This window comes from Miniopterus schreibersii, assembly GCF_964146895.1.
Source record: "Miniopterus schreibersii genome assembly, chromosome: 20".
Lineage (NCBI taxonomy): Eukaryota > Metazoa > Chordata > Mammalia > Chiroptera > Miniopteridae > Miniopterus > Miniopterus schreibersii.
In genome coordinates, this window is record NC_138122.1 from 20,242,979 (window position 1) to 20,258,336 (window position 15,358).

At 43.5% G+C, this 15,358-nt stretch overlaps 1 protein-coding gene across 1 annotated transcript in view; it reads left to right on the top strand.

Moving 5' to 3' along the window:
* Positions 1–2,771: 2,771 nt before the first annotated feature.
* The window catches only part of SPPL3 (signal peptide peptidase like 3), a 61,479-nt gene continuing 48,892 nt past the window's right edge, over positions 2,772–15,358 (top strand). Inside the window, exon 1 of the mRNA XM_081122678.1 lies at positions 2,772–3,378. Coding sequence (XP_080978804.1) covers positions 3,356–3,378 — 23 coding nt within the window. The 5' untranslated portion in view covers positions 2,772–3,355. The remainder of the gene's footprint in view (positions 3,379–15,358) is intronic.

Consider the following 15,358-nt stretch of genomic DNA (forward strand, 5'->3'; position numbering starts at 1 on the left):
CCTATAATTATCTTGGTGATAATTAGAGGAACTTCCATTGCCTCTTTCAACAAACATTGCACAAGCTGTGGCCCTCTCACCTGTGGGGCTGGGGGGAGGCAAGGCCTTCATCTCCTGCCAAGCACACCTAACTCCCCAGCTGAGGCCCAGAGGTGCCATAGATACACCAGGGGACTGCTCTAGCTCGGAGCTGAGTGCTGCTGGCAGAGGAACTGAAAGCCACCCCGAGTGCCCCAGGCTGGGCAGCCTCCAGTCAAACCTCAGGCTGCAGATTTGTTTCAGCCTGGCCTTCTGGGGAACTTCAGAAGCCTGCAGAGATCCTGACCAGGCCCTGGAGGTGCCTTCTACATGTGGGCAACCTTGGCCCTAGATGCTCAAGCCACCAGTCTCTGGGCTCACACTCCGTCTTCCTGTGACCACGGACACAGGATTTCCGTGGCCTGGCCACTCTCTCAGCCCTGACAAATGCTGTTTGGCTTCTTATATGGTCTGTACTCACGTGTTTTCCCAAGTGACACTTGGAGACCCTATGGTTTAGAGTTAAATGAAAAGAAAACCTTTCTTCTCATCTCTGACCCCATACCTTCACCTAGACCCCCTCTCCTTCCTCACTTTCACCAGATTTTTTTCAGTGCAGAGTGGTTCCTTTGCCCCTGGAAAGGCCTTGACTTTCCCCAGTATCTCGACTGTTCCATCCCTCTAATACCAACTTTTCACTTGGCTTTGCCTTCTATGACTCACTGGGAACTAAAGCCCAAGTGAATTGCCCAGGGGCTCACTGTGCCTTTTTCTTCATTATCAACCTGTCTGGTCTGTTTTGTTCTTAGCTCTCCAGGGAAGGAGCTTCAGCACCTCCCAAAGCCACTTGTGCCAATGGCTTATGGCTTTTTCCATGGGGCTGAAGCCATACCCTTTGAGACACAGAATGACTGTGGGTCATGTTCAGGGGTACAGCTGGAATTCTGTGAAAGCACCTGGCAAAGTTCTAAGAGCTAAGTTAATGTCAACAATTTAGGCTCCTTGTCCTGGCCAAGTAGCTCAGTTGGTTAGAGCATTGTCCTAATATGCCAAGGTTGTGGGTTTAATCCCTCGTTAGGGCATATACAAGAATCAACCAACAAATGCATAAATAAGTGGAGCGATAAATCAATGTTTCTGTTTCTCTCTAAAATCAATTTTTTAAAAAGTGTTAGCATTAAAAAAAAACACAAGAATTTAGGCTCCTTGCCTTCCCGTTTCCCCATGCTATCCCCAGATCTAGTGGCATTTATGGCTAGGCAGGTATTTGCAGGCTGGTATCTTTCTGTGAATGGTCAGGGGAGAGTCTTTGGTGCTTTGGTAATATTTGGGGGCCCTGCCTCAACCGTCTCCGGGACAGTGATCTTATCAGCTGGCTCTTTCCCAGGACTCTCTTGTAGAGCTTCAGGAAACACGTTGAACTTGACTGGTCCTGGCACCTGGCAGTGGGGGAAGGAGGAAGGAGAGATTGCTTCTGAAGGAAAAGTGTACTTGGCTTTCTCATTAAAGGGTTTCCCTAGGGGAACAGGCAAGCGGCAGATGTATGAGCAATGGCCAGCTGATCCATTTGGAGATAGATTCAGGGTGTGGTGTTCCCCATAAGCCTGGGAAGGCCCTGGGAAACTGGAGCAGAGCTAGATCCTGGCCTGAAATTGGGCAAGCTGCAGAGGAGCTTGGGTATGCTGGTTTCAGGTGTGCGGGTTCTGCTCCATGTGGAGCCTGGGGGTCCAGGGGGGCTAGTGTGTCTATTGCCCAAGCGTTTCTGAAACCTGGAGCCGCACTGATCATTTTCATTTATTGTCTTCCTAGAATACCTTTTCTCCTGGTAAGCCTTGGCCTCATTCATTCCTGGAGAGGCATTCCTCAATGCCCTGGGGTGCAATTCATCCCTCCCTGCTCTCTCCCCCTAAGCCCCAGATTCACTCTGTTGGTCTCTGGTCTAGCTCTATTATGTTTACTTCTGTGCCTACCTCCAGTACTCCAGATGGGTGGTTTCCCTGAGCCTTTTCCTCTTGCAAGGCCAGCTCCTTTTCATCCTTCAGGTGTCAGCTCACATGTCACCTCCTGGGCAAGAGGCCTTTCTTGACCACCCCATCAAAAGTAGCCCTCACCCCTACACACTCTCTGTCCCATTACCCTGTGTTATCATCTTCATAAAATTTAGCAGCGTCTGAAACTATCTTCACTTGTTTTATTTGTCGGCTTAGACTGTCTATGTCTCTTCCTCCAGAATGTAAGCCCTCAGAAGGCAGAGATCCAGCAGAATGAGTTGATAGTTGGCACCCAATAAATATCCGCTGATTGATTAAGCGAAGGCAAGTGTGTGCATTCAACTTGGCCCCTAGAGGACTTGGCATAGAGCCTGGGCGCAATAAAGGTTTGTTGCATAGAATATTTGCTAAACGCATGAATGGAACCAAGAACAAACGAACAAGAGATGCAGCGTTTTGCCTGAGGACTGACAAGTTGACTGACAGTTGGGAACCCTTGGCCGGCAGGCTGTTGATTAACTTCTGACAGCTGATTGACAGCCAACGGACGCGCTTTGCGGCTCCTGATTGGCTGGCTGCGGCAGCCCCTCGGCAAGGGAAAGGGGATGGGGGAAACGAGGCGACCGCTCCGCCCGGAGAGGGGGCGGCACCAGGCGGGGGGAGGCGGGGAGGAGGGGGACTGCCCAATCTCAGGAGCCTGGCGAGCAACAGTCGCCTCGAACCGACGTCTCCGCGCATGGGCCCGGCGCGAGGGCGGGGCGCGCGCGTCACGTGAGCGTGTTTTGGGCACGTGACACGCGCGGGGCCAGGCCTCGCCCCCGCCCCCTCCTCTCCGCCTCTCCGCGGGTGTGAGCCGAGCGGCCTCGCCTCACCGCCTAGCGCCCCCCTCAGCCGCTGCCGCCGCCGTCACCTCCGCCCGCCTGCCATGTCCCCTGGCCGCCGCCGCCGCCGCCCGAGCACGGCGCTCCTGCGGCCCAGCGCGCAGTGAGCGCGGGGCCCACTTGCCGTCTGCGCGTCCCGGGGCCCCCTTGTTCTTAGCGCCGCCGCCGCCGCCGCCGCCATGTTGGGTTTAGAGCCGCAGCGGAGCCGCCGCCGCCGCCGCCGGTGAGGGAGGCCGAGAGCAGAGCCCGCCCCGCCCCGGGGTCCAGGGAGCGGGGCCGCCTCGGAGCGCGGCCTCTCCTGCCAGCCTCCTTCCCCGCCCGCCCGCCGTGCGAGCGAGGGAGCGAGCGCCGGGCCGCGGCCGCGCCTTCCGCTCGCGGCCCGAGCGAGCCCGTCGCCCGTCCGTTCCCCCGCCGCCGGGCCCGGCCAGAGCCTGCAGCGGAGCGGAGCCCCTGCGAGTCAGCGCCATGGCGGAGCAGACCTACTCGTGGTGAGTGCGGGGTCGCGGAAGGCCGGGGCGCGGCGAGGGTGGGGGTCGGGGCGCCGGCGCGGCGGGCCCGGGGGGAAGAGGAGGAGGAACAGGTGCGTGTTGGGAGGGGGGGCGCGTGTTGGGGTGCACGCCCCCCTCGTTCCCACCAGAGGGGGTGGGTGGTGCTCGGGGCAGGCGGAGCAGCCGGGGACCCGGCGTCCGAGAGAGGGGATGGAGGCGGCGGCGGGGGCCGCGGCGGATGTCATCTGGTCTTGGGCGGAGCAGCTGATAGAGGAGGGGAGCTTGACCCCAGGGGTGGGACGCCCACGGGTGGGAAGTTGAATCCCACGGGCACCTGGAACTGACTTGAGGGGATGGCTCCTGGGCAGGAGGAATGGGAAGGGTGGAGCGAGGCGGATAGGAGCTAAGGTGGGCCACTGGGCTGAGCGAGGACAGGTGACAAGAGGCTCAACTTGGAAGTTGTGAACGGGGAGCCGCCGCCTCACCTGGGGCTGCTGCTGCTTAGCAGTGGAATGGGGAGTGAAGGGAGGGTCGGTGGGTTGGGCGGAGGCCCAGGTGTGAGGGAAGGAAGCCCGCGGAAGGAGAGCCTCTTGGGAACCAGGGAGAGGAGTCTCTGGTGAAGAGGTCGGAGGGGGGGAGCCACTTTGGCTAACCAACTTGTGGAAAGAAGTCGGCGACATTGGGGCATGGGCAGAATCTTTGTAAGGGCTGTTCTTTAGAATTCAAAGTGGCGTGGCACCCTGGAGATGGAGAATCTGCAAGTTACGTCTATTTTTAGGGGACTTTTAAAGTTATTAAGTAGCTTGTTAAGGACTGAGAAGCGTATTATGTAGCTTATGAAGTGAGAGCATACTTACCCTGAGTAGGGAGTACCAAAGTTTGGGGGAAAGGGAGATGAGAGGCCCGTCTTTAACATGCAGAGGTGGAATATTTGCAGGAGGGGTTAAAGGGGTGATTGATGATCTACTCATGAAGAGTGGAGATTGGATGATGGGGAGAAAGTAATCGCTGGAGGGTGAGGAAACAGGAAAAGGGGTGATTGTGGGTGTGGGGATGGGAGATCTGGTTGCAGTGGAGAGAGGTTGTCCGAAGGTGGTTTACTCTTTGAAGCAAATGGTTTGGGGCCGAACTGTAGGCTGTCCCTTCCTAGAGAAGAGCATAATAAAGTAAGAAAGTGCCTGGTGTTTGGAGTTGGAAGACTTGCTTTATAACTAGACAGCTACTAACTTACTTTATAACTAGACAAGACAGTAGGTTCCCCATTTCTTTTTCATTGTGGATAAAATAGGGAAATTACCTTTTTCATAGGCTGTAAGGATTATATGAGTACAAAGCACCCAGCAAACTGTAAAGTGCTGTATTTTACTACATTATAATTATCTTAGGGAAACAGCAAAGAAATGGGTCATATCTGAAAATAAATGGTTTGAGGTAGAAGGTTTTAATTGACTGGGTGATTTGTGGTGTGTGTGGGGGTTAATGATAAGATCTCCTGTCTTCACATAGGGAAAGAGGATTGGTGACTGATGGTGATAAATCAAAAAGGAACTTCAGTGATGTCTATACAATCTCAAGAAGATAACTGAGAGATTGATAAAGTAATGCTAAGAGAATAATTAAAACCTTGGTGAACAGTTGTGACAGCATTTGTATTTTTTTTTAATGTGTAAACTAATTTGATAGTTTTGAGCAACAGTGAGCAGTGTCTCTCAGTAGCAGGTGATATGGAACACAATATTATAATTCGAGCTTTTTTTATTTTGAGAGTACGTTTATTTATTAAAGCTGGGGACAGTGAAACAAAGGAAGTCCTTAGGTTAGAGAGGGACTAGGCAAGGCTGCTTTGGCCCTCTAGAAACGTTATAGGAAAGAAGTGAGCCACGCAGGGCTATGTGGACTCTGAGAAGTCAGTCAGTAACAGAAGTGGGCCGAGCGGGGGCTGCTTTTAGCTCACTGCACAGTCAGAGAAAAGGAGGCCTTGGAGATTGGTTCAGGGGGCTAGCCCGGGACAAGCTGCTACTGCCCGCTGCTCCCCCAGTTGCAAGTCTTGTGGAGACCCTTAGAGTTTAGGAGAAAGGGCAAATATATATGCCAGAGAAAAGGAGGGGTATGGGCGTGCTTCAAGGAGAGAGTGCCTACAGTTTGAGCTTTTTTATGGACAGAGTAAGAAATGAAGGTAAGATGCTCCTGTCTTGTCTTGTAATTAACTCATCTTGAACTTCTTAGCACTCTGGCATAGCTAAGAGTGGTGATGGCTGCCCTCCTGTTTTTACTGTGCTGTACAGAGGCTGTGGTTGATTGAGAGAGTAAACCCAGCAGCCAAGAAATGGGGAAAATGAGAGTGTTTTACTACGTAGGTTGGCCACACACCACCTCTGTGATGTTGGACGGCTCTCTCTAGTGATTAAGGGATTATATTGTGAAGTTCGACAGTTTACAAGAATTACCCTACTAAAATACTTTCTTCAGTTTCAGCTCCTTTTTTGTTTCACAGGCAAAGCTCCTTGAACTCATAATGCTTAGCCCCTCACATTTAGTGTGTTTTGGGATGAAAGTTCTTAAATCATCTTGAGAGGGTGGTGTATGAGGGGAGAGGATTAGGAAACCAGGAAGCTTTGTAGGTCTTTCTGTCAACTGGGTAACAGCATAGGGAACTACCATGTGGCATTTAATATAGCCAGGTCTTCAAATAATGCCCTTTCGCTCAGTGTCGTTTTGTTATAACCATGAGATGCCACAGGAACTTAGCTCTTGTTTATATCAATTAGCCTATGGTAAAATAGGTTTTGTTACATGTTGTTTAGCTTAAAGGTGCAGAATTTGTGGACAGTGTTAATTCATTTAATTCTTATAAGTCCCTGAGGTAGGTGATTTTTTTATGTTTTATGGACAAGGAGACCAAGTGATTTGCCCAAGATACTTCAGCTTTGATGCTCTATTTTGTTTGACATGAATTCTCCCATTTTATTCATTCTTATTGAAATATAAGTATGGAAAAGGTATTCCAAAATTACATGTAAACTGAGTTTTGGGTTATCTGTCATTTTGCAATATCTTTGTTACCGTTCCCTTGGTTTGTGCAAACAATCGGGAATTGATTGTTTTGTTTAAAATAGACTCTTGCACTTTATTTGTATGTAGCCTTCAGTAGAAGCAACCTGTTGAGAGTAGTGTGGCTGTATAGATTTGTCTGAGATGGAGTCAGTGAAGAACGTAGCAGCATATGAAAATAGCTGCCTTGCCCAGCTGGGTGTGGCTCAGTGGTTGAGCATTGACCTAGGATCCAGGCGATTGGGGTTTGATTCCCGATCAGGGCACATGCCCAGGTTGCGGGCTAGGCAGCCGATCAATTACTCTCTCATCATTGATGTTTCTATCTCCCCCTCTCCTTTCCTCTCTCTGAAAACAATAAAGATATATTTAAAAAAAGAAAAAAGAAAAAAAAAATAGCTGCCTTTAGGATTTTTGTATAAGACATGCAAATTATAAAACAAGATTGGCCATGAGTTGATAATTGTTGAAGCTCAGTGATGAGTACATGTAGGTTCATGGTTTTATTCTGTATACTTTTACAGATTTAATTTTTTCATTGAAAAAAGCTCCTATATATAAATTCATGCTGTTTTCTGGTTTCTTGTGGTTGCTTTCTTCCTAGTAAATTTTATCAAAATCCTGTTACCCAAGGCTCTGGCTCGCATTCCACCTAGCTGTGAAGCATTTTCTCACCACCTCAACAGAAAGCGATCTCTTTATTTTTAATTCTTGTAGTTCTGTCTGTATCACTCCTTCCTTTTCAACTGTGAGTACCTAGTCTCCTCACTGGTTTGTAAACTCCTCGAGGGTAAGGCTTTATTACACTGACCTTTGTGCTCTCATAGTGCCTGGCATATTGTCTTACCCATAACCCCTGCTTAATACATACTGAGTGGTTGAATATGATTTTAGGGTGGCTCATCCTTTGTTGAATGAATTAAACATAAGGGAAGCTGCAGATAGATTTTATAATCCATGTACTTAGAGAGCTTCTGGTAACTTAGTTTTCTGGTGTCCTCAGTACTGTAAGAACGAGGAATGCCATCCCTTGATAAAATTTTAAATAAAAGCTATTAACAGAAGAAATTAAAATAATTGGTAGTGACAGCACAATCTTTATCATTTACCCACAAGATTCTGCTCATAGTCTTTTTACTCTTAAATATTGAGGAAATGAAAGCATGTGAAAATACAAATTGAAGGTGCAGACTAGACTGATCAATTGGAGAAGACTCTCTGCTCCATGTATATCTGTGAGCAGCACTTTTAGTGTAACTTCCTGTGAGAATCAGGAGTTTGTCGCTTGATGGAGTCAGTGTAGTACTTATATATAACTGCACTTGAACCTTGCTAAACATTACTAATGGTAGGCTTAATGTTGGTTTAGGAGGAAAAACGAAGTCAGTACATGTGAACCTCCTGCAGATGAATTTTGTTACCAAAGTAGTTTAATAGTTTATTGTGTTTTCTGTGTGCTAGGGCTTTGCAAACATTGTTAAGTAAGGAAACTGAGGCTCAAAGAGTTTAAGTAACTTACCCATGGATGTAAACAGTAAAGGGGTTCAAAGCCAAGACTGTTTGATGACAAGAGTGGCATTGAATCTGTCTCCTTCCATTTCCACAATCACTACGTTACCCTCTTTCACTTGAGTTTCCTATTAACCTCCTCACTGGGTTCCCTCCATTCTCCACACAATGGCCATTCTCAGTGGCCTCCAAACCATTCCGGGTAGATCATGTCACTTTGCTTAAAACTCTTCAGTGGCCTTTGGCCATACTTAGAATAAAATCCAGACTCCTTGGTAAGGCTCTTCATGGTCTGATCTCCTGTGTGTCTGTGACAGACAGTAAACAAACTGAAAGTTACACGAGAATAAAGTTACATGAGAATAAGATTCTGTTTTAGTACTTTTTCCAGTGCCTGGGTTATAAAAACAGGTGGAGGTGATATATTGTGAAAATGGGTACTACCCTGTCAGGTATTTGCAAGTAGTGCTGAACCTGAAACTCAAAATAATTCCGATGTCTAGAACTAATGGAAGTCACTTCTACTTTCAGACTGTTGTATATCATTGCATTATGTCTGTCGTAATCACAGTGATTGTGTGATCGTTGCATTTGATGAAAGTTATTCAGAGAAAAACTTTAGTGGAAAATGTGTGTCTAGTATCATAGACTTTAGATTTGCTCATTTTTTTAAAAACATGTTTTGCCTATAGTTAAAGTGCTATGATAATGTTTTGGCGATGTGTGATTCAAACTAAAATTAGCCAGAGCTTAAGAGCATGAATTTGTATTGAAATAATTTTCCTCACTGTTTCTTACAAAGCCTTTGGGGAAAAATAGCTGTAGTGCTTGTAACCATATTGGCCTGTAATTAATCAAGTAGTACTGTGAATTAAAATGCTCAATGTTCGAGCTTTTTAAATTTTATTATTTATTTTTAAATATTCTTTTTTAAAAAAATCCTCACCTGAGGATATGTTTATTGATTTTAGAGAGGAAGGGAGAGAGGAAGAGAAAGGGGGGGGCATGGATTGGTTGGGATTGAACCCACAACCTAGATATGTGCCCTCACTGGGAATCGAACCCTTGACCTTTTGGTGTAGGGGACAATGCTCCAACTAGTCGAGCCATCCAGCCAGGGCCATGCATTTTTAAAAATATATATTTATGTGATCATTTATGTTAGAGATAACAATGCCACTGAATTGTGAGGTGGTATTTACTATATAATTGCATTTTACTTCAACATTAATAACTTACTTAGTTTTCTCCATTCTTACCTGTTTCATCAGACCATCTCATGGAAAATCAGGAAATGCCCTAAAAAGAGTATCTAACCAAATGCTGTTTTTTAGTTGGCTACATTTGGCATCTGAAACTTTATGTGATTGATATATCCCTGGCAGTAGAGCCATAAGGATAGTTTGATTTTTAAAATTCTGTAATATGTTCTTTGAAGTTAAATGGTCCCTTCTTTGGAGTAAAGGAAAAGAATTGGTTTTATTTGTTTTGTGTATAAATCCCTCACCAGAATTGAACCCGTAACTTTTTGGTGGAAGGGACATTTGCAACTTGGAGTTGTATCGTATTTTCTAATCCTCAATGAGTTAGTTTGAGGATGATTGTCATCTCTGATTGTGACCTACTCTTGTCATAGTCCCCCAGTGTTTTATTTTGTATGGGTTGTGAGGATTCAGTGGATAATGTATAGAAAATGTTTTGTGCATTGCTAAGTGCAATATAAAAGCAAGTTATTTGTTCTCTACATTGTTAGATCCAGATAGGTTCTAGATAGAGTTCCTCACTACAGCAGTGATTTTTCTTGTTTCACAATTTAACCAGCATTTAAACATGACATGTCCATTCTAGTGAGAATTCTATTAATATGTTCAAATAATGTCATATAAAGAGAAATATAAATAAGTTTGCAAATTGTCATAGAGTTATATTGTTGTTTGTGAAATGTTTTCTAAAGTAATTTCCTCTTAGTCACAGGTTTCATTGTCCATTGCTACATTTCATAAAATGAAGAAATATTGTGAACTGAATAAAGGCTATTTTTTTTTTTTTTATAAGGTACTTTAAAAGAAAAATTTTAATCTTCACTCGAGGATATTTTTTCCATTGCTTTTCAGAGAGAGTGAAAGGGAGAGAGGGAGTGGGGGGAGAACCATCAATGTGAGAGAGACACATTGATTGGTTGCCTCCCTCATGCACCCCTGCCCGGGCTGGGGATTGAGCCTGCAACCAAGGTACATGCCCTAGGCAGGAATCGAACCCAGGACCATTGGGTGATGCTCTAGCCACTGAGAAACCCCGGCTAGGGCTTTCATAAAATACTTTTGTTTTATCTTTTGAAGGCAGTTTCCCTCAAAAGTTACTTAAATGAGAAGCAGTGGTATACAAAATCCTAGTTTTTTCTTGGTTTCCTTTAGAATGCACAGGAACTTTTTCTACCCTAAGAGGCTTAAGGAGGAGCCTTTAGCAGTTTCTTATCTGTTTTCTTACTCCACACCAAGTCTGCCAGGCACACCCACTTCCCTTCATCTGAGGGCTTCAGGCTTGGACTTCACTTTTGAACTAACTAGGCATGTGTAGCAAAGTACCTGGTTATATAGACATTTTGACCTAAGTACGTTGCTTAACTTTGTATTGTAGTTTCCTTGTCTTAATTTTTGCCCAGAGTTGTCTAGTTTGACCTTTTATTTTATTTTATTTTATTTTATTTATTTTTAAAAAATATATCTTTATTGATTTCAGAGAGAGGAAGGGAGAGGGAGAGAGAGAGATAGAAACATCAATGATGAGAGTGTCACTGATCAGCCGCCTCCTGCACGCCCCCGACTGGGGATCGAGCCCACAACCTGGGCATGTGCCCTGACTGGGAATTGAACCCAGATCGCCTGGATCCTAGGTCGACGCTCAACTGCCGAGCCACTCCCAGCCGGGCTAGTTTGACCTTTTAGATTTGACTAAATATTCAAGACTTGCCTTGATTATATGCTTTGACTTTATAAACTTCTAGAAATTTACATTCATTTCTCAAAAATGCTTGCAAAAGAATACTGTTAGAAGTAAAAGTTTTAGAGAACGAATTCTTTTATCTATGCCATTGATTATTGCAAGCACTGATATCTTGAAAATATTAAGATCTAATACCTTAATATTTCAAACATAACTTTTTCATAGATGCTCAATCTAGTCTTATTACAGAAATGCCACATGGGGCCACAGCTAGGCTAACTAGAGGTAGTTAAAGATTTGAGCTAGGTCAGTTAACCGAGAGGGAGTGCATAGAGAGGGAATGGAAGACCAGAAGTTGAGACTTGGGAAACTAGCAATTGAGAAACCACAGAAAGAAGAGTCAGAGGAAGCTCCCAGAGGTAGGAGAATTAGGAAAGTGCAATGGTGATGAAAGAAAAGGCAGAGAATTTTTAGGGGCAGGAGTGTAAAAGCTGCAGAGCTCAAAGACAAGAAAAAACAGGCTATTAAACTTACAAAGGAAGTAATTATTGAAAGTGCACTAATAAAGATCAGAGTTGTGAGGGTGAAAGCCAAATTAGGGATGGGTAATGAAGAAATAAAGGCACCCTTTGGGTATGCGCCATTTGTTTGAGAAGGTAGGTGTGAAAGACAAAAGGAAAGAGGATGGTTGATATTGACCACAGGGTCATAATAAGGGTCCTTTGTTTTCTTTCTTTTAAAAAATATGTCTTTATTGATTTCAGAGAGAGGAAGAAGGGGGGAGAGAAGGAGAGAGAGAGAAACATCAGTGATGAGAGTGTCATCATTGATCAGCTGCCTCCTGCATGCCCCTGACCGGGGATCCAGCCCGCAACCTGGGCATGTGCCCTGACCGTGCCCTGACCGGAATTGAACCGCCATCTCCTGAATCCTAGGTGGATGCTCAACCGCTGAGCCACGCTGTTTGTTTTCTTTCTTAGTGAGGGAGAGAATTGTGTATTTAAAGGCAGAGAGAAGGAGAAACTGATCTTGGAAAGATATTCTTTTATCTGTAGTTTTAAGTTGAGAGAGTTTTTTTTTTTTTTTTTTTTAAATGATGGATTTGTCATGAGTTGTGAAGAGAACTTAATCGGGAATGAATGTTTGATGTGTGAGTGACCAAATTACTCTGGCAACCTACTGCATCATCATGATTCCTGGGACTGGAACTGGTTTAATGACTGAAGTTTTTGTGGGGGTTGGGAGTGCGGAGGAAGTCCTCCATATATCTTCCTTGCCAAGAAGGTAATCACTAGAGGAATTAGCTGTAAAATGTGACCTTTTCTGGGCCATTGTTGTCTAATAGCAATATAATGTAAGGTACATACGTAATTTAAAGTTTTCTAGTAGCCACATTAAAAAGTAAAAAGAAACGTGAAATTTTAATAATATAGTTTATTTAGCCTAGTATATCAAAAATATTTATTGTGTCATTGATTGCATGTAATCAATACGAAAATTGTTAAAATTTTACATGATTTTTTTAGTACACAGTCTCAGTTTAGACTAGCAGTTACCATATTGAACAACAGTCCTGGAGGTCTAAGAGCTTCTGCTCACATATATGTATGATTTGTGTATCTTTAGTAAAAGCAGACAAGTGCTTGATCAGCTTGTATTACTGGTTCTTTAATTTTATATTGTTATTGCTTTTTTTTTTTTTTAATGGAAGAGGGTCTTTAGAGGGATATAGAGAAGCAAGCTCCTTTCAGCTCAGATTTTTGTTTGTGAGTAGGGATTAGGAGAAAGAAAAAAAATGGCTCTCCCTCGTTAAGGATGTGCCAGGTTGTAGTTCTTTAGCAAATGAAAGAAATCTCTTGGAACTGCTGCTGCTGTTTGGTCCTTACTCTGATTGTTCTAGAGGTTCAGGATCTGTTTTGGCCTGTACTTTATCAGTTATATGCTACTTGCACTGTTTAACCACGTAGCTTACTTGGTCAGACAGGATGAGGTTGTAGATTTGATCTCTCTAATTAATGAATGACTTTATGCCTGTTGGGGTTTCACTATAGTAACTAAAGCAGAATAAACAGGATCCTGTCTCTTCCAGGAGGATATAGTGTTGTTAGAGACTTACGGCATTTGCTGTGTCAGATGCTAGCAAATGTAATTAAGACAATTTGAAGATTTCAGCGGGCCATTGTATAGTATAGACTGTATCCCAGTCAATCATTTGATTACTAGAGGGACTGAATTTGGTTAAAAGTGTCTTACTATTTGAGTACCTTTACTCATAGCATGTATTTTCTAATTTGCCTAAGCCCCCACCACTTTCTATTGCTGTACAATGAACCTCTGCAGCACTAGTTTGTATTATTTACGTAGCCCCTGAAGGCAATTGAACTGTGAGTCCTTGATGTCTGTGATCAGTTCTGGGTCACTGCCTGAAGCATGTGTTAGGGATGAGGAGCACACTGACCAGCACTTCAGTGACACTGGGTGTGGGCACCTGCACGTTTAGCACAAATACTTTCACCAGATTCGACTGTCGTATTAAGTATCACTGACTTAGATGCCGTAATAGTCTAATAAGTGTTTCATCAGCTTATTCTGGTTTTCTGAGTGTTGACGTGCAGCTATTATAAGTGGAATTCATGTGCTGTTGGATTGGGGGTTTATAAATGGAATTCTCTGACCAAGAGAACAAGGGTCAGTACTTAATTTACATTGTTCATCCTACAGCATTCGCCTTTGAGTTTTGGCATTTGTGATAGTGTGGGCCCAGGGCCCATTTGCGAGTTCATGGATTTGAATTTGAAGGCCACGTGAGATCCTTATGTGTTATAGGTCTTCAGTGCACAATTATGGAATTGTAGAATATAGTGAGTAATACTGCCTTTTGGGTCAACAGCTTATTTGCTGGCTATGTTGAGTTTTTTATATACATGTGATTTTGATAATTTCCAGATACATTATATTTTGACACTTGTTCATCAACTTCTTCATTTTTGAAATGTGCTTGAAAGCCTTAACCTTCCTAAGAGAAACATTGTCTTTTTGAATTTGGGGTATTATGAAATACTAATTTAAGGGCTATTTTACCTGTTTTCAACTGAGTGCACAGTTTGCACTGACTAAACTCCACGTTGGTTGAACCAGTGGGGACAGAATTGGAAGCTTTACCTGTTCTCTGGTCTTGTGAACTAAATAATTCCACTCCTTTGGTGATAAAATGTAATTTAGATTTTTTTCTGGTAGCAAAAACAGAAAACCTTAACTGATGTGAAGTTATTTATAGCACCCATTTATCCTTCTTAGTGTGACTCTTCACTTTGCTGCAGAAATATTTATGTTCATTTATGGATTACTGCCCCAGACCCTGCAGGAATGTTAGGTAATCATAACAGTACCTAAAGGTACTGTGTTTCCTTCCTCCTTCCCTCCTCTCTCCTTCCCTTTATATTGATTTTATAGAGAGAGAGAGGAAAGGAGAGAGAGCAAGTGTGAAAGAGAAACATTGATTTTTTGTTGTTCCATTTATTGATGCATTCATTGGTTGATTCTTGTATGAGCCCTGATTGGGGATTGAACCCCCAACCTTGGTGTATCGGGATGACATGCTAACCATCAGAGCTACTCGTCCAGGGCCTGTGTTGCCTTTTTAAAAGGAAGAAAAAAAAAAATCAGGATTCTGAAACATCTCTGGCCAAAAGATTATGGTACTGTAATACATATTTTATTGGTGCAATTTTGGGAAATGCAGATAAACACAGAAAGAAAAGAAAACCACCCACAGTCCCACCAACTCAGAGATTTTTCAGTAAATTTGTTACATACCTTTCAATTCTTTAAAAAATACACATATATAAAGACCATTCCCAAATATTAAAAAAATATATATATTTGTGACTTGATTTTTTATAAAAAATTACACAAAAATTCATCGTTGAAAATCAGAGACCCTCAATGAGTAATTACAATTCCCTAAAATTTTACTTAATCTGTAAAATTTATAGTAACATTTTATGTTACCATCTTTTTAAAAAATACATTTTTTTATTTATGTTTTAAAAATATGATTTTAGAGAGATGAAGGGAGAGGGAGAGAGAGAAACACATATGAGAGAGACATCGATGAGCTGCCTCCTTCACGCTTCCTGCTGGCAACCCAGGCATGTGCCCTGACCAGGAATCTAGCCCTCAGCCTTTCTGTACACAGGACAACGCTTAACCAAATGAGCCACACCGGCCAAGGTATATAATTTTAACTCTTACATTTATGACTTTGGTCTGTTTTGGGTCCATTTTTGTGTATGGTAAGCATCAATTTCATTCTTTTGTGTAATCCCTTTTTAATAGGATGATAGTGTACTATATACATACTATGATCCTATGTCTTGCTTTTTTCACTTAATATATCTTGACCCCACTAACTTATTTTTTTTTCATTCTGTCCCAGTATTCAGATGAATGATGCAAGTCAATATGTAGGAGAGTT